Raw genomic sequence first — 26698 nt, forward strand, 5'->3', positions numbered from 1 at the left:
AATGGGGCAAGAATATTCCCACTCCCTGAAGCATTGGTTGTCTCATCTATTTAGAACAGGAGCTCTCAAGCAGATCTGGGTAAAAAAAAAAATTCTGGGGAATATATTATTTTCAAAATCTGTTTTGAAGGCTGGACTCATGATTAAAAGACATATGATATGCAATTCAGTAAGTCACCCAAATATGAAATAGAAATTTCATTTCAGGTTAAACTTTCCTTTAGCAGAATCAAGACACTTTCTTTAGAAGTAAAGAGGAAATGTCTCCCCCCTATTTTATTTTGCTAGCTAAAATAAAGGATTTCTATTTTGTCTTAATCCAAAATTAAATTTTACTTGATTTACTTTTAAATTTTACAAGCTAAATAGCTTGGCCACTAAAGTGAAAAACCTGATATTTACACCAGATAATGCTCTAATGCATCCAGTTTGTTTCTGGATATATTAAAGCATTATCTGGTGTAAGTGGGCAATACCAAAGCTGGTATCTTCTGTGGGTCATGACAATGACAAATAGCTCCAAGCAGGAGAGTGTGTCACTTGTGAACTGGTTCACTCTCTTCTCTGAGATCCCACTTAAAAGTTTTTGTGCTTTATCTTGCAATACTATTGCCTTCATTTTAAAAAATGAGGGCAATAATACTTACCCATGCTTTTAAACAGCCTGTGAGATAGTTATATGAGAGATGGCACGTACAGATAAAATATTATTTTCATAAGCACGACGGTGATGGAGTAAGAGACTAGGCACAGCTTTATATATTTATTATTAATGTGAAAATGGGTCCTCTGTTTTCCAGCATACACAGTCAATGCAAAATTTATAGCTGAATTCAGAGAAATGCTGAACCTGGGGTAAAATGGGCAAGACTGAACATTCCAGCAGTGCTTGCAAGAGGGGGTGGAAGCTACTTGTTTGCAATTAGCTGCAGCATTCAGAAGGTCATAGTCTTGGCTAGGGTTTTTAATGCTGTACACAAAAGATCTGCAAACGATTGAGAAGAGACCTTTTAAAAAGAGAGAACAGAAAGAACAGAACAGGTCTAAGATATGGATAAAGCTTCTGAAAAGCCATATTCAGAATGCCGCTGTCGTATAGAGCCCATTTCCTACAGACTCACAACAGTGTATGATGGTGGAAAAAATGTCATCCCAAGTTCTAGCACAGTCAGAACTTTGTGATACTGTTCGTCAGGGAATGCATTTAGTCATTACGTGTTCTGTTATGAAGATGTCAAAACAGAGATCACTGAAATAGTCCTAAACCATATGCAGCTGTAGGATGTAGAAAATAGGGGTTCCAACGAGAAGAGAAGCTTTGCTGGGTGTAATTCTTAGCAATAGCAAGAAATCAAAAAAAACTGTGAGACCAATGTCATCTTGATAACATTTTCAACTAGAGAGCTGGATTTAGCATAGACAGGTTAGGAAATTCACAGAACAAAATACAATGACATTATCAAAGACTATTTAGTTATTTATCAGGAGTTTCCAAGAAATATTAGAATCCATCCGTGTCAAAGGGAGGTGGGGAACATGCAAGGCAAACAGACAGGTTTTCTTCTGAAAAGCCTTCAAAGAAGAAGAAACAATGAACATGGATTCAGAAAACAACAGATTAAGGTTTGAGGGTCTGAACAGGGACTAGAAAAAGGAGCATATAGACATATATGCTTTAGACATATAGAAGGAAAGTATTTCCTTCTATAGGAAGGCCTTCTATAGGCCCTATAAGTACTTTCAGACATATAGAAGGAAAGTATTAGGGATGATTCTGGGAAGAAAGTAAAGGTTACTCTTTGCCAGAAAGGTTAAAATGATTAAGAAGGTTTTCATGAACTCAGGGAAGAGTCAGGGACACAAGAGCAATTGATGAGGGGAAGGTAGCTAATCAAAATTCAGTTGTCTAAGAAAATAAACACTTCTTAAAATCATCCAACAAGGGGATCAATAACAAGAAGGGGGAGAGCCTGTTAGAATTAATATAAATGTAAGTAGAGAAATAGCCAGAAAGCCTAGATATACATACACAAACCAGCAGATCCAGGCAAGGCACTCTGCAGAGCATAAAGGGATCCAATACACCCAGTTAACACATCATTAGCAATCAATAGTGAATGCTCATGGAAAACTGGAAACGGCCCAGGAGAGCAGCAATAAGTAAACACAACACTGAGCTGAGAGAGGAGGAAAAGGGAATAATCATGGGAATCACAGATCACTAAACACTTGCTGCAGCCTGTGATTAAAGTAAATTAAATACAGAGAGGAGAAAAGGAGAGAGCTTACTCGGAGTGAAATGTCATAGACATAAATGCAGTGAGGGGTTCTCCTGTGTGCTAAGACAACTGTGCACAAACAGGGCGAAAAGAGCTCAAAAATAAGGCAAAAAGGACAAATACAGAATCTCTTCCTTCTTTCTTGGAATAGGTGAGTGGAGGAAGTGTGCCAGGCAGAGGCAAGGGATCTATCAGAGACTCCTTTGGAAGGTCTTCCCCTGGTGCATAAATTCATGCTGCAGAAGGCAATTTTAAAGTGTTTTTTGATGGAGAGACTGTTTTAAGTACCCGGACAGGGCTTCCATACCCACTGCTTGTGCCTGTAATAGCAGCAAATTGATCTGAAAGTGTTTTTCAAAGAGCCTTTAGCAGTGAGATGCTGAAATCTCATCGAAAGTTGATGTTTGCTCAAGGCTTAGCCCTCTTACCTCCCTTCTTCTCTGCCTCACCTCTGAAAATCAGAGCCTTAATCTATCAAATTGACATATGATATATAAACTTTAAGAAAACAGTTGGATGTCTGTTCTAGAAAAGCCTACTTTTACAATAAATTGTAATTGGCTCAGGTTCACCCATTGCTGTATGGAGAAAAGCCATTCTAAGGACCCAAATATAGCACAAACTTTCCCTTCAGAGGAGGAAGTCTGTGGGGATCAGGGTCAGCATTATCTTCACTAAAGATACAGAAGAGGTCTTGACCGATATAATCCTCATGTTAGCTGATAATATTAAATTGGAGAGAGTATTGAAATCGAGGAAGCAGAAGGGAAAAGAGAAGGGAAACACAGAGAATATAGCAAAATGGGAAATGATTTTAAAAAGTACAAACGGGCAAGTTACAGGAAAATTTCAATGGACGTTTTGGAAACCTGGAGTAATATTAAAAAAAAAATAGATGTGATTTTGCAGTGGGATATAATAATGTAGAAAACCATATGAAAGCATCATGTCTAGATACTGAGATATTATTTGTTCTTTTACAGTTCTGTAGAAATTATATTTGGAATACTGTGCTTCCTTCTTAGCAAAAAACCCCGAAAAGGAACGGTTGAGGGAGTTGCAAAGAAAGAGGTAAAAAAAGTCAGATAAATGGCTCAGAGATATTAATTTACAATAAATAATGAAATGAAAGAACAATGGTGCATGACTTCAGGGGGTAAACCCCAGAAAATAGGAAGCAAGCAACAGTCTATTAAAGTAAACGATATTAATTCATACCAAGAGACTGATGGATAAAACTGGTAAAAGACTGTAATGAAATGGCACTTTCAAAGGGAAAAAAAAGGTGAGAAAAGGCTGGTATTTAAGGAAATATACCCAGGCATGAGATATTTCTTTTTAGCAAGTGAATTATTCCTTTTGGTAAATGAAGAAATCTAAGTTGCCTGATCCATTTAAAGCCAGATTCCACAAAGTTGTGTGAATATTTTATGGGTCAGCATTTTGGCAGAGAAAGCAAGCAGTTTGTACTCCAAAGTCTTCTCCGCCTGTGACATCAATGATTTTATTTCTACGGTGCCTTTCTGATGATTGATATAGAATGAATTTTTAATCATACAATCTACCCTTTACTGACACCAGCAGAGTTTTACTCAGAACACATCCAGCGTTTCCTGTCACTGACAATCACTGAAAGCCCTGCCTCTCGGGCATACCAAATCTGTTACTCTCTTGCAGTTGTTGGCTTTATTTGGCCAGTTGCAACTTCTTGGGACATTCATCAAAAATATGACGAGCGTGTCCTTGCGTGCTGGCACAAAGATCACTTCTGCACAGGGGGACCGTGGGTATGTAATGTCCACACGAGATCTTCCAAAATAGCATCCTTTGGGCTTTGCTCTTTTGTGTTGGCATTCATAGCCTCGTGTGAACTTCCGTTTGATTTCAAGTCATCCCTGGATTATTGCCATGTTCCTCCACCTCTTTCTAAGCAGCTGCAAATAGAATCAATTATACTCTGCTACAGGGAGGTGGCATTTGTGTCTCAGGACCCTTTGAAAGCTGAGGGAGGAAATGGGGATTATTTCTTTATCACGATGTTGCTGAATATATCGAGGCTAGAATGTTCCTGACTTATCATGACATTTTGTTATAGCACTAAAGAAGGACATAGTTTTCTGGCTCCCCTGTTAGGATCACAGGGTCCATTTGTCTTGAAAAGATATTTAAACATGAAAGATACCTAATCCCCTGAGAGAAAAATGCCTGACATGGTCTTCTAATTCCTTCTAGTTATAATGCTTCTTTACATTGTTTGAAAGTTTTGTATTTCTTTGCTAAATATACATACTTTTTTTTTTTTTTTCTTGAGACCAGGATATCAAATATTTAAGTCTCCTTCTTCTAAATTCAGGATGTTTTCTTTCTGAATAGGAATATGGCAAGAAGTACTCTGGCAAGGATTGCCCTTTAAAGAAAGGCTTCATGGCTGGAGGATTTCTGGTTCCTGTGAGTGGAATTTATCTCACCTAAGTGTGCAACCTAAGTGCTCCCTTTATAGTTAATGGAGAGAAATGGGCACTTTTATGAGATCTGACCTAATGTAAGTGCTGATTTCAGCTGGAGACACATTTACCTGCCTACATTGTCTAAAACAGAGGCCTCAGATGACAAGTCCAGATGCAGTTGTCTACATTTAGTTCAGTAAATTCCACCCATATGACAACATGAATCAGCAGGCTTGGATAAGGGGAGCCCTGGCTCTGGGATGGGTCTGTTTCCTCTTGTCCTGTTAAGATTTCTTCAAGGGATTGCACCTGCTGGACACAAACTTGACAGCAATTTTACAGCAGAACTGGGAAAGGTGTGATGTGTGTGAATACTATGCCAACCTTTCCTTTTCATCAAATTTTGTCCCACACAACAATCCCTGGTTCCAATCTTAAGCAGCCTTGGAGTTCTCCAAACTCCCAGGATGTTCCAAAACCTCCATTTCCTGATTTCAAAGAGAGGAATCCATCACTCTCTAGTAATAAAGGCAATGCTATGTCAATAAAATTCTAAATCTGAAGGGGAAGAACCCCTAACAAGTCAGCAAGGAGAATACAGGCAATTACACAGCCTGGAGTCACTCAGTGTACAGTACAAACATGTTATTTTTGATATTTATGTTTATAAGGACATCATCATCCTACAACTTGAGAATAAATGTCAATGTGTACACATCAAGAAAAAATTAATGAGCTGCACTTTGACCAAATCAACTAAATAAAACCAAGGCTTGCTTTTTAATTAGTACCTTCACATCAGCTACTTAAATTGTCACACCTTTCTTGGGCATGTGTTAACAGGAAAAGAAATGTTAATCTGTGACAGAGAGCAGATGCCCTCCAGTGAACTCAACATTCAGGTCTGCCAAGTCAGCAGATGCCATTCCTAGAGCTGCTTTTCAGTGGGAAATCACACACATATTTTCTCATAAAATGAGACAGTAGCATTATGAATGATTTTGTGGTTGTTTGGGTTTTTTCCCCCCCAAAAGCCTCTTACAATTCCATCTTAATTTATAATGCACGTTTTCCAAGCTTTCCAATTATTTTTATAACAACAAAATCCTCTCTCTTCTTTACTAAGACTGCAATGCCTATTACACGCTACTGCTTTCCTACCCCTTGACAAACATGTATTTTTACAAGCCATAAGCCCCACATAAACCAGTGGCATGCACTACGGAGCTGGTGCAATGAATTTCATGCAGTATCAGGTAGGAAAGTTGTTTGTGTTACCTCTTTTTGCCCTACTGGAGGTGGTGGCTCAGCCTTCAACTGCTTATCCACGTGCAACTCACTTAACTCTTCATAAATCTCAGAGTTCTGACTCCGGACGCCTGGGCTTTGGCATCGCTGCCCCCTCAGCTGCAGCTGCTTTTCCTGCTGGAAATAATCCTAGATGGGTTTATTTTCTTTTTCTTTGATAGCATGCTTATTCCTTAAGGAGAACTCTCCAGCTAGAAGAGAAAACAGCCTGGACTATTCTCGTCAGGGTGTGACATCTTAAAGAAAATGGCAAGAAGTAAGATAACACAAGTTTATGTTGCAAATTTTGAGCTTTAGCAATTTGGATATGCCAAGATATATGGCTGTAGAAAATAGACCTACAAATAGACCAACTTTTTTTCTGAGCTTTTGTTGCTGAGGTGGGAGGAAATTCCCTTGCCATCTCCATTTTGAGCCTGATTTTGAGACACAAACTTCCTCCAGTGACCTGAGACGCAGAGAGAGGTGGCTGCCAAATAACCAAGGAGTGTACTCTGAAAATTCAGAATCAGGTGGTGACACTCAGTGTAAAAGCTGGAGAAAGGCACAAGGACAAAACCCAATATTGCTCTACGAGTTTGCTTGAAACTGTGTGAAAAATCCCCACACCCAGAGAAGAAAAGATACACATTGAAGGGGAAGAAAATGCAAAGTTCACTGGAAAAGATAAAAGATATCTGAAAATAGATATGGAAAAACTGCAGGTAAACACAAAAATGTACGAGGCTCCTATTCAGCAAAACACTTAAGGCTACTTTGCACCCACTGAAGCACATGGGGCTCAACCACAGGCTGAAAGGAGAGCACACTGTGAAGCACTTTCCTGAAAGGGGATGGACTCTGGAAGCACAGCAATAATTTTTTCTCTCAGTAAACACATTTGACTGGACCTTGTGCTTGCTAGAATGCGTGGTGCCATTAAATCCAGCCACTTCTTCCTGGAGTGGTGATTATTGCTGCTGAGCTCTCAAGAAGTTCTCCCAGGACTAATGGCAGAGGAAAGGATGTTTGCAGGGTTAGTCCCTCCCTCTAGAGGCCCAGGTTCTCTGTTTGTGTGGCTTTATTGATCCACCTAAGGCAGGGACTTCACTGAAAACTCCACAGCTCATCACAGCACTACCACTGTTCATGCCATTACTAACGCAGCTACTAAAATATTAATAAAACTCCAGCAAGATTCAAAGGGCTGTGCTGAATTGCTTACAGAGGGACTTCCATGCTGAGAAAAAAATTACAAGCATAACCAGATTTCAATAGTAATTATTTAAACCTATTTATCTTTCATTTGTCCAGCTTTTTCTTTTTTTTCCTTTCCTTCGGCTTGACTGACATTCAGTGTTATTCTGGTATTAAGCAAATTTCCCTACCCCAGGGAGTCCCAGACTACCTGCTTCAGTTTTAAAGCCACATCACCACAGGAAGTCCCTCAAGAGGTACCCGGAGCAGCAAAACACTTTATTCCAAATGTAACTATCTGAAAGAGCAAATGGCACAAAGGAAGCAGTTGGTCAAGTGAATTGTTCTCTGTATAAATATTTTTGGACTCTCAGGTTTGTACCAGTATTTTCAAATGTTGTTGTGTGTTTCTGGGAAATTAATTCAAAATCAAATTATTTGTCTCCCTCTTCGGAGGACATGTGGTCTAAAATATATTCTAACTTTAATAAATCAAATTGTGCATGTCCAAGCCTATACCCTCTGCACAGGAAGGTACTACATGCAATTTCTAGTCACACATTAGCACTGATCTTCACAGGCCAATAACCACAGGGTTACAGGTATGTCTCTGACAAAAAGTAACACTTTTAAAGGCTTTTCAGCAGTGTTTATCTTTGGAAATAGTTTAATATTCAGGAGAGAAGCCAATGTGGAAGGCACAGTACACACAGCTAAGGCACTCAGCCATAAAATGTTATTTTTTTTAATGCAATGTGCATGCAACTTAGTACCAAGTAATCTTAATGGCATGATATTGGTTATAGCACTGGAACAGCAGAAACAATCGTTTCATGTTGAAAGTGCAACACAATCTGAGGTGATGTTTCAAGTTCATTTATTCAGAAAGGTTGTGCACTCAGATTCACTAGAAACTGTGCATTGTAAGAGGACAGACACTGTAACTCAGCTGATCTGATAATATTCTAATTGTTAAGCAAATTATTGTGTTAAGCTAGAGTCAAGTGCCAAACTCACACCAATTCTCTATTTACTAATCTCTCTGTGTGGTACCAGGACTTAGTAACACTTTCATAGAGGCTCAACTCCAGGAAATATGGTCCTGGCTTCTTCCCAGAAATCACACCTGTACCAAGTATCCAATGAGTTAACATTAATTAAAACTGATTAATATATCCTGGCAAAATATTCAATGGGGGCATCACGTACATGTGCTCAGACAACAATTTTGTTCATCAACGTGTGTTTTCAGACTTGTCCTCTAAATTTATAAGCTGTGAGGAAATGAGTAAGAGAAATAGACTGTTCCAAAGAATCTGGTAGTGTAGACTGATCCCAAAAGGAGTGTTAGGGATTCAACTGAGTTTTTGCAAGCAGCCAATGGCAGTCCCGGTGAACGATTCTCTTGAGCTGTGACAGTCTCACTTCCAGCACACAGCACCTGAAAACCAGCAGAGACCAGTGTGGGGAAAGGTGCCTTTGGTTTATGTTGTTTAACTTCGGGCTGTTTGCTTTTGTCCTTATTCCAGATGATTTGTTCTTCTGGCGGCAACGGCAGCAGGTCTATCTCCTGTACAGCTTCCCACCGTGGGTGGTTTACATAATTTATGTTTAATTTTTGTATCAAGTGCCACGTTGCCAAGGCAATACACATTATGTTAATATTTATTAATTCCGTCTCTTTCTTCATTTGTAAAGTAAAAACATTGAATGGTACTAAAACTTTGTGCATGCAAAGGGAGGGTTGGGAGCCCAGGACTGACCTCAGCATAAACCAAAAGTTTGCTCACCTCTGCTCTGACATGGGCCCTAAAAAGAGGTGATCTGCTAACACCATACCAGTGATTAGCACATGGAGGGGGGTGGACAGTGCTGTCCCCTCTCACGCTGCAGGCCAGTTGCAGCACCAGGAAAACAGCTACCAGATTGGAAACAGGGCATAATCCGGGTGACATCTCAAGAGTGCTGGTGCACGGACCCACATAGTTGTTTGCTGACACAAATAAATGCAAAGGCTCCACACTGTGTTGTGTGTCTGAAAAGCACAGATCAGCTAATTGTTCCAGGCTCAAACGGGGATTAGTGCAAATGCCGCTCCTTTGGAAAGAGGACTTGCTGCTGGCAAAACAAGGCAAATACCTGTCATCAGCATGGCTTCACTTTATTCCTTCCCCATGGAAATATCATTTTTTCCATTCTGTGCAAACAAATTTAGAAAGAGGATCCCAGGACTTGCCTTTTGGATGGTGATCAGTTCAAATGGGTTCTCCTGATGCTTCTCTCACTCCCTAGATCATGACCCTATCTTGTGACATTTGTTCCCAGATTCCCTGGCCATGGCTGTTGTGAGAAAGATGTGCAAATCCTTTGATAGCAGGAAGCTTCCTGTCCCCAAGCAGGTGGGGAGGAAAGAGATGGGAATTGGCTCTGGGGGCCTCCTTCCTCACCATTGTTACTGCAGAGCCAGTGTGCAAAAATTATGTGGATGGATGAAGCTAATTGTTTTACTATTTTATGAGAAGGATAAGGGTTTTCCCTTTGTCTGGTGAGACAGTGCAAATGCAAACTGCCTTTTACTCAGTCACAATGAATTGGAAAGCTTTGATGCCATGTATCCACTTCCCACCATACTCATGCATCCAGCTGCCTCTTTGAAGATCACTTTTGAGACACTATTAGGACTTCAGGGGTGTCTGAGTTCTGCAGTCACATTCCAGAAATGAGCTGGTCAGTACATTTCCAGGTACAGACTCAGGAGTGGAGGCTTGTCCTGCTCCCTACACATATGCCTGCACACACTGGGCCATGCCAGGACAATCCTCCTTTACCTTGGGATCAGAGGAGCAGCAGGAATATGACAAGAGAAGAGTCTCTGCTTCAGCCATTCCTTAATGAGTGATGCTATGACATTGAGTCTCCTCAAGAAATCCAGCTCCTTTAACAGATGACAACACATTTTAACCTGCAAAGTTTCCTATACCCAAATTTTGGATACCATAAAGGGAATCTGCAGAGCTCTTCATGTATTGTAAACCATGTTCAGCAGCGTGACAGGGATTGTTTTAAGAGGGCTGTTTAATCTGTAAGGTGGTTGTTGATGTTTGTGTTTCTCCTTGCAGACAACTATGGATTTCACAAAATTGCCGTGCCTGGTAGCAATTGGCACCCTTTCTCAGCAACAGTTTGCATCTAGTAACTGGCACCCTTCCTCTGCAAAGAAGCCAACAAGTAAATGATGGTGAAAACTGAATTGTTTATATACTACCTCCACATAAGTGGAGAAGCAAGCAGATTGCAGAGCTGCTGAAAGACGGTGAGCTTGCATTACTGCCTTGGTGGCCCTTGTTTCTTGTGTCAAGTAAACAGAAGACTGCAGTCTGCAGAGCTGTCGGGCTGACAACTCTCAGATATGCTGAATTCAGTCTTTCTGAAAAGCCTTGAAAAATCTGAGCTGAAATGGGAGAGAAATAAATAACCACAAACTGGAGAAACGAATTGTTGGTTCTTAGTGCCAGAACAGATCATTTATGATCATGGTTCTTCTCTTTCACAAATAAATGTAAATCCTTGTAGCACCAACAAAATCAGTGCATTTATCTTTCTGCATGAAGAAAGTTCACCAAATATATCAGGAAAATTCCCTTACTACCATAATATGAGAAGGGGAAGATTAGTATCACTTATTCTGCTAGGAAAAAAGAAGGCTGGAGTGCAGCTGTCAATTTTAAATGTGCACATTTAAGAATCTCTCTAACCTGCTTTGAATAATTGCTTCTGTAATGCAGAGTTGCCACTATTCAGTTTAATGGGAAATCACAGGAAAACCTGGAGCAATACCACATCAACAGCACTAGGATTATAGCTGAGACACAAAAGGACTTGTGCTACACTGTGTTCATTTACAAGAGCATTTTTTTGGCAGACTACAACATTTGCAATACCCATGTAAAATGTGTCAAGTCCTACCTTAAGGCTGACCCACACATGTATCATTTAAGACCTGCAAATTCCTCATAGAGGGGACAAAGCCAGGAAAGCCTAAACCTGATTATTTGAGACTGGTGATGCCCTCTCTCCATCCTATGCCACTTGGTCCATCATTCCACTTCAGCAGGAACAGCCAGACACCTCAGCTTAGTACAGTGATTTTTGTTCCATTTTGTAGCATTTATCCACCCCTCCCTGTAATTTCTCTTGTCATCTATGCAAAAGCCAGAAACAAAATGGTGCAAAGGGAGTAGTAAAACATCAGAATTAGAAGGTGCTGCTTGCATTTGCTCTGTGAATCCATATGCTTTTTATTTTTCACTTTCTTTATGACTCAGCCTTTATAGGAACCAAAATAAAAAATCCAAATCACTAACACAAAATAAAAAATCCAAATCACTAACACGTGCATAAGAGCCACATGGGCAAAACAGATTAAACACAATAGTCCCTGATTCAGAAAGAGCAGAGTTTGTTGTCCAGCCCCTGGGTAGATGATGTCCCCAATCTGGATGTGTGTAGGTCACAGGTGATTTTTGTGTGTGCTGTCACCTGTCAGAGTTAAGGGCATGGAAGTCTGAAGTTACACCTATGTAAGTTAAACACAGATCTTATCCTCCTGCTTGACCTAAGAAACACTTTTTTTTCCCCCCCAAATAATCACAGGGTATTTGTAAAGAAAACACCAGTATCTGCTCTAGAAAAATAATGCACCTGTGAGTACTTAGCTGGATAAAATTAACAGAATCTGGCCATTACAATTCAGGATGTCCCAGGCTAGGGCTGGCCAGAAACCACAGCTGCTCAGCAGAGGATGTTAATAGCCAAAACTCCCCTGGAACGAGCCTGACCTGGTATTTTCTTCTATTTTGAATAAAGGTGAACTAAAACTTTGTCAGACAAACCTCATCACAGCCACTAACTGCTGGTCTCTGCATGAGTGTTGGATGCTTTGCAAAATGTCATCCCTCACAAGCAGCAGTTCAGCAGTCTTCCTTCTTGGATTAATCCAGAATATTTAAGCCTTTGAACTCTGGCTGCAGAAGAGTAAGGCATATTTTTTCTAACAGCTTCTGCCTTCCTGGCCCTAGATCTTTTACCACACTGAGCAACACACTGCCCATAATAAAACAGAAATTCATTATTCCAAGGGTTGACTCTTAAAAACTTGTCTGAGAGGAAGAACTTGGCAAAAAGATGGACTGCCAAAGTTAATTTATACTGTTATCAATTCAATAGGCTTAAATAGGCAGTGAAAGCGTTTCATAAGTGTTCATTGTTCAGAGTTCAAGCTAATACCTTCTGCTAAATTGCATTTTGAAGTTTAATCACAATCTACTTTATGTTTCTTTCGGTAATTGGGATTTCTCCACAGTATAATATGAAAAACTCAAACTAATGGGCTTCTCTGATGGAAGTTTAAATTTTGGAAATTTGCCTTGGAGTGCAGTCAGTGCAAGTGCCTGAAATAACCCAGAACCTTTCACCCAATTAAGATGTTAATATTTTGATCATTAAGAAAATTTCATATTATTACAGGCAACAGCAACAAAATAATCATTATTTGAAGTGTTATTTTGGGGTATAATTAATGGGAGCAGTTTTACCCCTCCAACACACTGCCTCACATGGCACTGGAGCTGTTGGGGAACTGGCTGCTGCTCTTTTTGTCCAAAATGCTAAATGTCAGCATTTTCTTTATCAAAAGGGGAAACAGTGGCAAATGCTCATTTCTGGTCAGCCTTTTGCTCCGGGGAGGGACATGGATACTGGGAAATGGCATCCAGCAAGCTGTGACTGACACGCAGTCCCGGGTCCGGGCACTTGTCCAAACGCATGTTGTCAACTCTGCTGCGCCTGATATCGGCTCTTTCAATGCCAGCCTGGCTTTTCCCCCCCTCCTTTCTTTCTCTCCTCCATCAGCTCCCTGTGTTTCCTGCACCTTAGGCGTTATGCTGCGGACAAAGATGTTTGCCTGGCACCGAGAACTGAATAAGCACCCTAAAACCTCTGTTTGTGGTGTGACTGCTCCAGTCACGCCAGCAGAGATCTGACACGGGAGTTTCTGCCCCACTCTACTGCCACGAAATAAACACAGGCTCCTTGCTACACATAGAAGCCAAGATGAGGACATAGGTGCTTTAAATCTGCTGCTGGGATTTACAGTCCCATTTCTTTTTTTATAATGCCCTTGCTGCTGTTCTTCTGAAGACAATAAATCCAGAAATGTTCTCTTTTATTGCCAAAAATAATTAGCCAATAATTGAGTTCTACACAGTTTTCAAGAAACACAAAGCAAAACATACGGCTTAAAAAGTGATAAATCCCGGCAAACTATGTACAGAATAATAAGGAAACCCCTCTTTTATCTTACTTAATGATCAGAAAAAGATTGGCCCAAATAAAGGTGACAAGAAGGATGCTGTAAGATTTATTGTGTGCAGCATGCATGTACACTCATGGGCTCACTCTCCTCCCCAGTGAGACCTGGGGAGTCATCAACAGGATTCAAAGGTATTTTATCCAGTTACACTCAGAGAGAACGTGTCCCACGGACTGGAACTGCAAACAGACAGAATATAAATACTATTTGAAAAGGGCATTAGGGTTCCTGACAGCAAAGTATATTTCCTGCAGTAAAAGGCTGAAATTAATGTACCCTGTCAAATAAACACATGGCTTCATGGTATCTGATTTATAGGTGTTAGAATTATTAGGAGCATAAGATATTGTCACAAACAATTTTATAACAAAATCTTTATGCACTGGCATTTTTATAACAATTTTCAATAATTTTAGCTACACTTATATCAACCTGGAATAATTCCACTGACTTTTACAGAATCCCTTCAGGTTTAGAAGCAGGCTTGTAATGAACAGGAACGGTACAATAAAATTTCCACTGTATACAAAGGAAACAGATGTGGGTCCACATGCAGATGGTGAACTTTCTGTTACCTGAGAAATTTCATTCTTTTTTTTCCCCCCTATCTTACAAATGATGCATCATAGCTAAAATAAACTTACAGGCTCCCTGCAGAAATTAGCCGTAGTCCTTGACTCAGTGCTGTGAGAAAGCAAAACCATCATACTTTAACGGTCCTCTCCGACCTCAAAATATGAATCTCTTACTGGTAGAAACTTGGAAGAAAAGCCATCAGAAATAGTTTCACCTTGTCAAATGAAATTAGTAAGTAATTCTGAAATATATAAGGGGAGGAAGAGAATAAAAGCTTGGGCTTTTGATCAATTTCAGGGCAGTACAGAGACTGCACCAATGGAATAGAGACTGAGGGCAGCCAGCTCTATCTTTGATGTGTACAGAGGCAGTTACTCATCTACAGCTGGAAACCTATTTTCCCTGGGAAATGTGTTTGGTGAAGTCTAGACAAGGGTATACAAGGGGAGGAGCACTGTCAATTGAGGTAAAAAAACATATGATTGAGAGAGCAAAGTGTGCTCTGGAGCAAAGAATACCCATGCAGTGCAAAATCCAGGTACTGACCAGCCCTTGGGTCCTCTGCGCAGACCCAGATCCAAACATCCCGAAAATGACGGCAGAGCTGCTGCTGTGCCCAGAGTGGTCTAGGAAAATCCCACTGAGAAGTGGAGCTGTGCAGGTGGGAAACTGGGAAAGCCTGAGAGACCGTGCCAAACACAGTCCTGCGGGCAATATTCCCTGCCAGGTCAGGGAAAGGTGATCCCCAGGAGACACAGAAGAAACTCTCTGCAGTTAAGGATTCCTGGAGCCAGGGGTGAGCCTGAGGCAAGAGAATGGGCCAGTCCTCCTCAGGATGGCACAAAGTGGCTGTGGGGGGAACTGGGAGCACAGAAAGACAAGACAGGGCTCCCGGGCTGTGCGTGCCCCGGCAGCAGGCAGGCAGCACTTTGTGTGTGACCCAATTAGCCACTGCCTCGGAACAAATCAATAATGGCATTTTCTGGAGACAAGCAGGCAAGTGCTGCTGGCTCGGCACGGCGCTGCAAGCGAAGGCACAGAGGTGTGATCTCTGTGGAAAATTGGCATCCTGGCCGGGTTCTGTCACTGCAGAGGGGCTCAGTGTGAGAGGTGGCCACGAGCCACAGGGCCACTAGCCACTGTAGCATGGGTTTTCTCCTCAGTGGCATGCTGGGTGGCCATAAACAAGAGGTTTGAGTAAGGCAACACGTGTAGTAACTCAGTTTAAGGAAGGGCAGAAAGATGTAAAAACACTGCTGGACTGACTCAAATGAGGAGAAAAGGGTAGAGCCATTTCTTTAGGTGGTACTACTAAAATTTCCTGGCTGTAAGAACTCATAGATGAACAAAAGGATCCAGACAGTGAGCCCAAAAACCTGAACCTCACTGAGACTGTGGTAATAGGTACAAGACAGAGTTAACTGTAAGTGCAGGATGTCGTATTTTGGGGGCTGATTTAGGACACCCAGCATTACTCATCTTGGAAGCTCCTTTAGGTCCATTTATCAGGATTCATCTGAACCAAAAAGTGATGTCACTGTGAAAAAGGCACACACTGTTCTGGGCTACAGCTGTGGGCCACTTGAAAGAGGAGCAAAATTAAAGCAGAAATTTTTGAAGATAAAAGCTTTGCACTTAGATATTGAATGTAAATGGTACAAACCCCTCTGATGGCTGAATCCTTCAATGTAGCTAAATTGCAGATACGTTGTTGTGGAATCCATTGCATTACTTGGGCTGGACTGTATCCACTGTATCCACATCTCATCACCTTGCTGTCCCCATAATCTATCCCTTTCTTCTTCTGGGGACTGAAAGGTGGTGCCACATATGAAAAATGGTCATAAAGCAATTACAAGACACTCTGTGGAGGCCCAAGATGGTAACGTCCACATTTTAATCATCTAGGAAGCCAAAATGAGAACCCAAAAAAAACTCAAGAAGATGCAGCCAGTAGGCTACTGTGGCTGCTACTGAGCTCTTGGGAGCTGTTTTTCCCCTGGGAAAACCCATATTTTACATGTCAAATACAGGGAAAAAATTGAAAGAGTGTTATTCTTTTTTCTCATTATGAGGCTAAAATCATTAAATCCTTAAGAAATCTTGTGGACTGAGAGGGAGAGACTTCCCCAGCACTATGAACAGACAAAGAAGAAGGGGTTAGATAATGACACAAACTAAAATGCTGCAGTGACCAGCAGCAACACACATATCACACAGCAGTGACAAATTAATTTAGCTCAAGGCAGCTCTTTCTCAGCCTCACTTCCCATTTCTTGTGCCTGTGCTGACTTCCATTGTTCCACTTTTCTTTTGGATCCTTTCACAGTGGGATGTGTGTGCTACAGGTACAGGTACGTGTCCCCTGGCTCTCCAGGCTGGCAGAGCACCCCACTTGCATCTCAGCAATCAAAGGAGATTTGGGAGCCATCAGGTGGGCTCACTCCTTCAAAAACCTCTCAATGACAGTGCCACAAATTGGCAGCTTTCAGGAAGACAGCTGCTGCCAGTGCAAGCTTTGATAATAGAAATGGCAGCTGAAATTTAAACTTAGACATTTCTATTACTCAGAGGAAAATGTGCAGTCACAGAAGGTTTTCTTATCCTCTAAAATTTCAAGCTGCTGTGTGCAATGCTCTGGGACCCATTTCTCATAGCCACAATGGTTTATTTTGAGTAGTTTTGTGACTTTCTGGGAAGAACTTGGGAAGTACCCTTTCTGGTACAGGAGCTGTAAGCTGAGATGATCCTCACCCTAAAACACTCCATTGAGATCAATAACTTTGTGGTTCTGCCCGAGACCAGCATCCCTTTAGCCTCTCTCTTTTAGACTGGACAAGTCAGACTGATGGAAGCACAGGATATCTGGTCTGGGACCTTCAACTTACAGAGAATGTGTAAAAGATGTGTAAGAGTCATGTAGGCTTACTAGCTGTGTACTGCAGAGGCATTCATCCACATTATCCCTTTTTATGCATCTCCTGTCACCTCCTTTTCCATGCTCTTGCACCAAAATCCACTTGCAGGAGGAGGAAAACACGTTCTGGCAATGCTGCCAAAGGGCTGCTCAATTCCAGGTCAGCCAACAACTTTAAAGGGAAGCAGGGTACACTGTCTTCTCCTCAGAAGTAAATGCACACACACATTCCCTTTGTACATACTAAAATATTGAAATATGTAAAAATATGGATTGTAATTAGGGGAAAGTTGGAATAGATTTGAATGTTTAGCATACCCTTGGTATTTCTTGTTTGGTTTCTGCGTGATGCCCTCTGCACAAAATGATACTTCACCCTAATTGTGCCCTCTCAGTGCAATCATGTAAAAATCATGTAAATTTTGCTCTTGTTCTTGTTGTTCTTCCTTCGGGAGCTCTAATCTGGTTATCCTGGCCATCCTGGAGGGGAGGAGGTAAGGACACCCATGGAGTTGGGGCTTGCAGGATTAAAGCGTCTGGCATTGAGTGAGGAAATTTATTCCCCACAGTCCCACAGGGATGTCCTTGGTAAAAGGGTCAGCCCACTGTAACATCCCACAACTCAATATCCAGGGAATTGGGATTTCATATCAGCCTTCAGATCCAATAATTTCTTCTGCAGTAACCCACATGTTGATCAAGTGAAATTTTCTCTGAGTCCAGAGATCATACATCTTTGGAATGGCCACCAGTAAAAATGACAGATCTTTGAATTTGTTGGCATCTGCTTTCTCATGGCTCTGCTCCTTTTGGAGATATTTACAGCTGTGCAAATTTATTAGGGTTTTGCAGAAAAGCAAATGAAAAGCTCATCACACAATTATAATTTTTGCTGTTAAGCTTCTTCCTATTTTTGTTTATTTATTATGCCAATGTATTTTGAGTTTTTGAGTTGGAACAGCCTTGCACACACACATTTTCCCCTCCAGGAATTTGTTAAAATTGCTTTCTGGATATATGAACTTGCTGCTTGTTTGGACCTTTTCAGCAGTAAGACCCCTCAGACCTGCAGATAAAAACTGCAAACCATTGATCAGGGCTCTGCACAGGGGAACAGCAGTGACCTGCAGCAGCTGTTTGTCCAAGCCTGGAAAGCACTAATGACAAAGCTAATTAATTCATTTCTCCACTCCATGCCTTCTGTTTAATGCACATGCCAGCAGTGAACCACATTATTTCACTGCAATCCAAATATCTCATGGTAATGCGACAATGTTCCTCTAATGTTTGTTGAGAATTTCATTAAAAGATACATTGGGAAAGCAGAATCTTGGTTTGCTTCTCCTACTGGGTTTTGTTTTCCCCTATTTGGTTTCACTCTGAAACCCTGATGTTTCTATTACATGTGATGATGTTTCAATATTATTGAAACTATTAGGAGTTTTCTTAATATTTTCAAATCAACTTTTATTCATAATATTGTTTCAGTGAAATGCCTTTTTTTGTACATAAGCTCTTTCTCTCATGACTCTAATAGATCTTACTAAAGCTCTAATTCCACATATACAGTATAAAATGATGATAACTTGTTTCTTCCACTAATTTACACACAGAGTGCAGCTAGAGAGAAATCTGCATTTCTACACTTATAAAGCACATTAAGACATAAAAATCCCAAAGCCTCCATGCCCTATGCTGGGACTTATCTTGCAATTGTGAATGTTACTATTTATCTTGAGAGAGGGATGATACAGTGGTGCAACACCCACCCCTGAGCATGCACAGGCACACACTTCCAGACCTCATGGACACTTGAGCGCTGAGTTTCAACAAACTTTTGCTTTCAGTGTGAAGGGAAAAATCTGAGATTGTTTGAGATTGTTACCATCTGTCAGACATAGCAGAAAAGTGCGGGCATCTTTAAAGACCAAAAAGAAAAACAAAAATCACCAAACCCAGAATTCCATAACTAAACATATTTATACACTATTATTCACATATACACTAGGCAATATTTACAGCTCACCTGATACTAAGGAACAGTTCTGGTTTAAGCTGGGATAAAGTCACTTTTCTTCCCAGTAGCTGGTACAGGGCCATGTTTTGGATTGAGAATGACAATAAATGCTCAGTATATAAACTGGGGGGAAAGCTGGCCAGGGGCCACTGCTTGGGAACGGCCTGGGCATCGATCAACAAGTGGTGAGCAAATGCCTTGAGCATCACTTGTTTTGCATATTCTAGTTCCACTATTATTAGAATATCTTTCTTTTCTTTCCTATTAAACTCTCTTTATCTGAATTCATGAAGTTAACTTCTTTTTTTCCAATTCTTTTCTTCATCTACTGCATTCGTATTTTACTTTTCTAATGTTCTCTGCTTGTTGGTTCAAATACAGCCAGGGAATAGAGAAGGACATCAAAGAGGAAAACTAGATGTTATTCATACTACCACACTGATCCACAGATCATTTCGATAAAATAGTCCCTAAACAGACACAAAAAATCCACCCTAAAAGACTTAACCAAAAATTGCAGACTTGTCTTTTTGTTACCTAGGTTTCTATTTGGACAGTGGAGCTTGTGATTAAGTTTTTTGACCTCTTGTTGTTCCACTCCCCAGTGAGATGATCACTGTGAAAGACTTTTTGGTGATGCACTGCCACTGAAGAGATTTCCACAACACAGCAGCAGAAATTAACCTTAAGCAGTTGATTTGTGCCCAGCTCCTGACACACAGAGTCCTTCCTTGCAGCTTTTTTACGACAGTCCTTCCCTCTCTAACAACTACTTTGTTTTCAAACTTTCTTCCTCTGAACCATGAGATCGAGGATCCCTCCTGACTGCCGGGTCTGAAGCAGGAGCTTTGATCCAGTGCCTGCTGAACTCCATTGGTTTCAGCCAGCATCAGAAGGTGCTGGATCAAGGCTGGAGGGTCTGGAAAACATTAACTGGATATGGTGTGTGGAGCTGAGAGATAAAGCTGGTAGAAAAGGGAGAGGGGGAGAAGGAGGGAAAGAAAAGCATTTCCCTGAAGATGTTTCTTTTTCATTTCACACAACACTTCAAACTGCACAGGATTTTCCAGCCTTTACTACTGAGTGCTCTGAAAAAAAATTGAAAATCTGCCATGTCACATCAAAGAGGAGGCGAATAACTTTCTCTTGTCAGAATACAAATGATAACACACCTTCTCTCTTTTTCTGGTGCCTTGTCATATCATCCTCTGTCTTATTCTATTTTAAAGATAATTACCTGGCCCTCAATTCTTGTTGCACAAATCAAACCAAGACAGTGCCCATTTTGAGAAAAATCCTTCCCTAACCTAAGATTTGTCCTGTAGCATTCCCATGATTCAGCTGAAAGGGAAAAGAACCAGTCTGCTGTGTGAGAAAAGATTTAGTTGCTCTGGTTAGAAGAATTAATCTAGACAAACACAAAGAATACAAAGAAAGGAAATTTCTCTTGTTGGAAACTGAATTTTGCTCTTGGATATGCATCTGTAACTCCTTCTGAAGTTAGCAGCATATCAAAGGCAGGATTAGGCCATAAGACATTTGCATCACTAGCCATGGATCCAGACCAAGGGTGGGAACAAAGGGCATTTAATAAGCTGAAATTAGCAAATATTTTACTTGCTTACCTGCTCCATTTCTGTAAAGGTGCTCTGCTCCTCATCCTCCTCCTCGATGTCCGACTCACCCACAGCAATAGGAACACAAATGGACAGGTCAGGATTGGTCATAAAATCATCATCTGTAATTGCTGGGTGTTTCTCTCCGTTTTTAGTCACTCCATCCTCAGCACGGTTCTCCTTGTGGTTCTCCACGTCTTTGCCGAGCTCGGCCGCGGTGTGGCTGTTCACACAGTTGTTGAGGGCTCCTGGGTTCTGGGCAGCGAGTTTCATCATGGCCTTCTTCTCAGCTGTGGTCTTGGGGTGCCGGAGGACGTGGCAGCAGAAGTTCCAGGCGGCTTTTTTGGCATAGTGCAGGCCCCTGTTGATGCGGGCGAAAGCGAGCTGCAGGTTGTTCATCTCCCCGTCCTCGTCCGGGGCCGAGAGGTTGTCGGCACTGAAGGAGCTCAGCAGCAAGGCAAGGAACAGGTTGAGCACCTGAAAGGAGTGAGGTTAAAAGGAAATCAGTGAACTTTAAATCTGGGGGCCATGTGTTTGTGTGGAAGAGGTTTTACAGTGACTTCTGTGAGCCAGAGAGAAGTTTGATAAGAGGATCCATGTTTAGCCCTGAAAGAATTTTCTACCAAGGTCGTTGACATAGAAACCAAGAAAAAAAGGAGGATAAATAAGAGAAACCTGCAATCGCCTATTCCAATAAGCACTTTGTCTTTTGTGACCAATGAGTAAAGTGTAAACGTATGAGTTTTGTATCAAAAGAATGTGTAAAAAGCATGCATGCTATAATAAAAACAAGTCTGAAGCCTTCTGAAAATGTGTTGCTTTGTATTGTGACCATCTCAACTATGACATATTTGGTCCTTGAAACAGGAGGGTCTGAGTTTCATCTCATTTGTGGCACCGTAATCCTGTCATGGAAATCCCTCTAATTACAGGTGGTTTCAGCAGGAAAAGGAGTCTGCAGGTATTTTCAGACACACTGACCTCAGGTGCAAAAGTTTAGCATGGACAATAACACACACTGACATTCCCTTCCTCCCTCTCCACCCCCAACACCCCAAAATACGGAAAATAAAATGTAAAGCTCAGAAACAGAATAAAAAAAAACCCCAAAAAACTCTGGGAAGACCTCTCTATGGCCTTTCAGTGCTTAAACAGGGTCTATAGTAAAAATGGGGACAAACTTTCTTGTAGGATTGTTGTAATAGGACAAGGGGAAACGGCTTAAAGTAAAAGAGGGGAGTCTCAGACTAGATTTAGGGAAGAAATTTTTGAAGATGAGGACGGTGAGGTACAGGTTCCCATCACTGGAAGAATTCAAAGTCAGGTTGGATGGGGCTCTGAACAACCTGATCTAGTTAAAAATGTCCCTGCTTACTGCAGGAGTTTGGACTGGTGCCCTTTAAAGGTCCCTTCCAACCCAAATTCTTTTATGATTCTATGACAATAATGTACATAGGCAAGGCACTTCAACCACACTGTACATTTGGAAACATTTCTAAATATTTGTATGCATTTTCACAGACAGTCTTGTTTTAAATATCCTCTGGGCCATGAAGGAAATCTGTTGTGACTGTGAATAAACACCTCTGAGGTCATATAGCTTCAAAAACTTCTCCCTCCAGGCTAAAACAAGCCATCACAACCAGATTACTGTGGCCAAATCTGAGCAAGACTCACTCCCAAAGCAGGCTTGGTCCTGAAAATGCTGTTACTAGTCAGGAAAAAAAAAACAAAACAAAAAAAAACAAAACAAAAAAACTATTTGAAGATTTTCACAGGTCTATGAAAAGATCCAAACTGAACTTGAGATTGTGTGTTACCTTCCTCTTGTTCTTGTCACTTCAGAACTCTCTACTTTTGCTGGCAGTGAGTGGCAAGATTAGACACAACTAGGAATTTAAGTGATATATTTGATGCTTTAAACCTGTTTTTAAACCCTTTAATAAATACCATTTATTAAAGGTATAATAATACCTGCCCCAAATAAATACCATTCTATCAAATAAATAAAACCAGCTTCTTCTCAAAGGCCATCCCCAGTAATATGTCTCACAACCTGGTCACCTGTTGCTGTAGATTGAACATTACATCTGCTTATGGTCTGAGAAGAAATAAATTACTCCTTTTGTGCTGGATTTATCAGGGCAAAAAGTTCACACTGGAGGTGGATGCTTGGGATGACAGGAATAGGGCAAAGGTGACTCAAACCAATATCTGCTAAAATATATTTACCCCAAAACAAAGCAATCCCAAATTGCCTGGTATCAACTCAACTGCTGCCTGTAGCAAGTGGGTGGGTGACAGCTCTGGGTACTGTTAAGGAGAGGTCAGTGCTGCAGCACTCCTGCCATTTACAGCAATAAAATGGACTTTGCGCAGGTATTTTCTCTGTGATCTCTTAATGCTACCAAAAATACCTGTAAGCCTCCTGACTTCTCTCTTTCTGATAGCACTTTAAGTTGATAACACCTGCTAGACCAACATAAACAGCATAAAAAGTACCTCTATTTAACTGGGCCTTACCTTACCAAAGAGCCACAATCTTTTGCTATCATCCCCTTACCCTGTTCCCTCTTATTTCAAATATTTAGAATATATGGGATAGAATTCTGAAAACCTGGTCCTAATCACTCTGATGACACTGCATTTGAAGTGCCCTGTCAGAGCTGTTTTGTAAAGTACCCTTTGCAATCACTGTGATTGAAAACAAATGCAGTTGGTGGCACAGCAGATGCCCCCGTCCATTATGAACCACTGAATAAACCATCACTGCCCCGAGCACTGCCCTGCTCTAAAGTAAAGTGAGATTAAAGCTAATTGTTTCTTAGCTGGTCCACCACACTGACAGCTTGTGTGGGTCTCCTCGTCACTGTGGTGGCCTGGTGGGAATCAGTTTTTCCTTTCACACTCCACTCGCAGGTACTGCAAGTGATGCTGTGTGAAACCGGAGCAGTGGATGTGCAGCCAAGCAGGTGGGAGCCCATCAGGGAAGGAGGCACTGATGGGTCCCCTTTAGCCACTTTCAACCCAGTTTGACAGCAGGATGAGGTCTCAGAGATAACCACAAGTGTCCTGAAAATAAGCATGTGTGTATATAAGAGGGAACAGCTGGAGGAAAGGATGGGATACAGGAATTCAGAATAAAAATCTTCTGGACTCTATAGGTACAATTCAACTACCTTAACAGAGGTGTCTGGTGATGTTGGAGGCTATCTGAGATATCTGCACCTGACCAACAGGAGCTCTGTGTCCTCCCAAAGCTCCAGCTGCCATCCAACCAGGGCATCCCAGTGTGGTGCAGGAGGAGACAGACTGGCCAGATTTAGGGGACTGAATTGCTCATCAAGGATGGCGGCTGCCTCCAGCCTCAGACACCAAACCCTGAGGGTCTAATGGTGCATCTAAGCCTCATTTCAATCAGAAATTCATCTTGTGGACAACAGAGACTGACCAAGCACAGGTGACCATACCAGGGCTATGTCCATCTGCCAATGTCTAGTGCCAGCTGACTCTTCCATGCCCAAGTCATCCTCAGGCAATTGCCCAGAAGGACACGCTGTTCTGGGAGATCTGGGTCAGCTGGAGGCCAGGATGGATACCTTTCAGTACTCCCAGTGGTCCTCAGGCAAAACTGAGTCAAGCCCTAAACCTCTGCAGAGTAGTGATAGCTCAGACATCTCCATACATGAATATCTCCTTGTGTGCACAGGAATTTCGTTATCTGAAGCTGAATTTCACCCTGTACTTCATTAACTCACTAAAGGTTTGAAACACCTTGATTCACTTTTCTGTATTCATTTCAGACATCAAGCTACATATATACATTAGATATGTTTGTCTAGATGCACCTGCAGGCACATGTAATAGGTGGTAGCATCCTTAGTGTTGTTATTTACCATGGATTATTAAAGCAATCTTCAATTAAATTTTCTTCCCAGAAATGCAGCTGACATTTTGCACAAAGACCTATTTGCACTTTATGATTTTAGCCAAAAATAAATCTCAAATATCATTCCCTGCTTCCTTCATGAGCAGGTAACCTCAAAGTTGCATTGCTGAGCAATCAAACAGAATGAACTGCTGAGTAAGCACTTTATGTTTACTTATTCCCACATTTCACTGAACACTGCATTTTCCAGAAAAAAATATATACCTAACCCATGACACCCCACATTTCCTGTAAAAGGTTACTAATAATACCCAGTTCTTCTAGCTGCTAACACAGTGCTTTCAGTTTAAGCAAAAGCAAACTAAAGATTACCTCAGTTTCCAAAAGCAGTGGCAGATTTGTATGTCCATATGGATCCCCTTAAAAAGAAATCTGCTTTCCAGTGACACTGAGCAGCCAGACTGTGAAAGCAGGTCACTTTTTTGGTCTTTGAGGTTGGGAATCAAATGACAGATGCACTCAAAGAACCCCAAATTCTTTTAGTATAATTATATTAAGCTTTTAGCCTAATGACAATCCGGCATGCTTTCGTTAACCTTCTCATTTTTAATGCCTTTTCCAAAGCTCGTGTCTCTGGTTGTGCCAGTATAAGGCACAAATGATCAGATTAATCCAGCCTTATGTCAGGTGCCTCCCTGAGGTGCTTAGGCTGGAGTTTTCCCAGGATGTCTGTAGACAATGGAGACAGTCTGGCATCCCAGGGGATGCTGAGGAGCTGAGCAGTGGCCACCCAAGACTAAGCAAGCCTGGATTTTGTATCTCAGAGCTGGATTAAAGGTAGATGCAGCTCAAATAAGCCACACAGAATCACAGAGTATCTCAAGTTGGAAGGACCCATAGAATCATCAAGTCTAGCTGCCTGCAGGCCTATCTAAAATGAAATCATATGACTAAAATGTTGTCCATTGTCACACCCAGCAGGTGCCCAGGCAGCCCATCTTGGTGACAATCACACTCCAGGACAGTGGTGACCAGCCTTTACAATCAGACAGCCTTCCCCAGGGCAGAGGGGAGCTCAGGGTGTTCCAGCCCCACCCCGAGCAGCAGCACAGGGCAACAAGCCAGGCACTGTGCAGAGTGCTGCACCAATTCTGTGCTGGCAGCACGGAGTGAAAAGTGAAAATCACAGGGGCCTGGAGCTGTGAGGCTGATTCCAAGCTCCCCATCTATGGGGGGGGAAACACGTTACTGGAAGCACCCATCCTCCCCAAAAAGCTCTAGGCAGAGAGACACATATGCTGCTGAGATAGGCTGCAGTCTGAATATCTCAGCTTCTTTTGTGTCAACACACGGCAAAATCAGACAATTTCTATTCAGATGACACCTTCTCATCAAATCCTGTTTGAAGATATATCTGCAAACACTGCTGCTGAAGTTAGAATACTTTTGGAACAAAAGCATGAGACTACTTCTTCCTTTCCCTTCCACCTTTTTTTGTTTACCTTGATTTGGCAAAAGTGGAGCAATATAAATCTTTATGTATTTAACCTTCCATCTGTCATTCAGTCAAACAGTGTGCAGGCCTCCTGAGCTGCTGTGAATTAACTCAGCACTGCACTCACTGCCCTGGACCCTCACTGCTGTCACCCAGGAGGAGAGGAAGGGATTTGACACCTTGCTTCCCTGGGGAAGAGAAATCTCCTAGAAGCCAGCCAAGCAGGGTTTGCTGTAACAACAGGGTCTAGAGCAGAAAATAACCCCATCAGTGAAATCTACCATGCAAAAAGCAAGTCATTAATCCAAACTGTAACCCTGTGGCAGCTCATTGTCACTTCTGTCACTCAGCTGCATAGGAAAGGCCAGACAGTGCATGTGAAATACCTGCCAGGATCACCAGCTACTCATTTAATACGTTTTTATTGTGGATAAACCAGGGCCCATACACCTGCAGTGCCTGGTAGACACAGACCAGCAAGAATCTCTTCAGGCACTCTCTGACTAGTGAAAATATCTGATTTTCTTCCTTCCTGTTCATGGATGGCAGTGGACATCTGCACTGTTCTTTGGCTAGCACAGATGGGAGAGATGCAGTTTGTTCTTTGG

The 26698-nt window shown here is 41.6% G+C and overlaps 1 protein-coding gene across 15 annotated transcripts in view; it reads right to left on the bottom strand.

Moving 5' to 3' along the window:
* SCN5A (sodium voltage-gated channel alpha subunit 5) overlaps positions 1–26698 on the bottom strand; it is a 210881-nt gene that overhangs the window by 49979 nt on the left and 134204 nt on the right. For 12 of the 15 annotated variants that reach the window (XM_068175239.1, XM_068175264.1, XM_068175232.1 and 9 more), the window contains 2 exons: positions 20716–21183; positions 6005–6151 (listed from right to left, as the gene is read on the bottom strand). In XM_068175239.1, coding sequence (XP_068031340.1) covers positions 6005–6151; positions 20716–21183 — 615 coding nt within the window. The remainder of the gene's footprint in view (positions 1–6004; positions 6152–20715; positions 21184–26698) is intronic. The other 3 variants (XR_010994034.1, XM_068175279.1, XM_068175272.1) reach the window with 2 other exon arrangements.

This window comes from Anomalospiza imberbis, chromosome 1 (genome assembly GCF_031753505.1).
Source record: "Anomalospiza imberbis isolate Cuckoo-Finch-1a 21T00152 chromosome 1, ASM3175350v1, whole genome shotgun sequence".
Taxonomy (NCBI): domain Eukaryota; kingdom Metazoa; phylum Chordata; class Aves; order Passeriformes; family Viduidae; genus Anomalospiza; species Anomalospiza imberbis.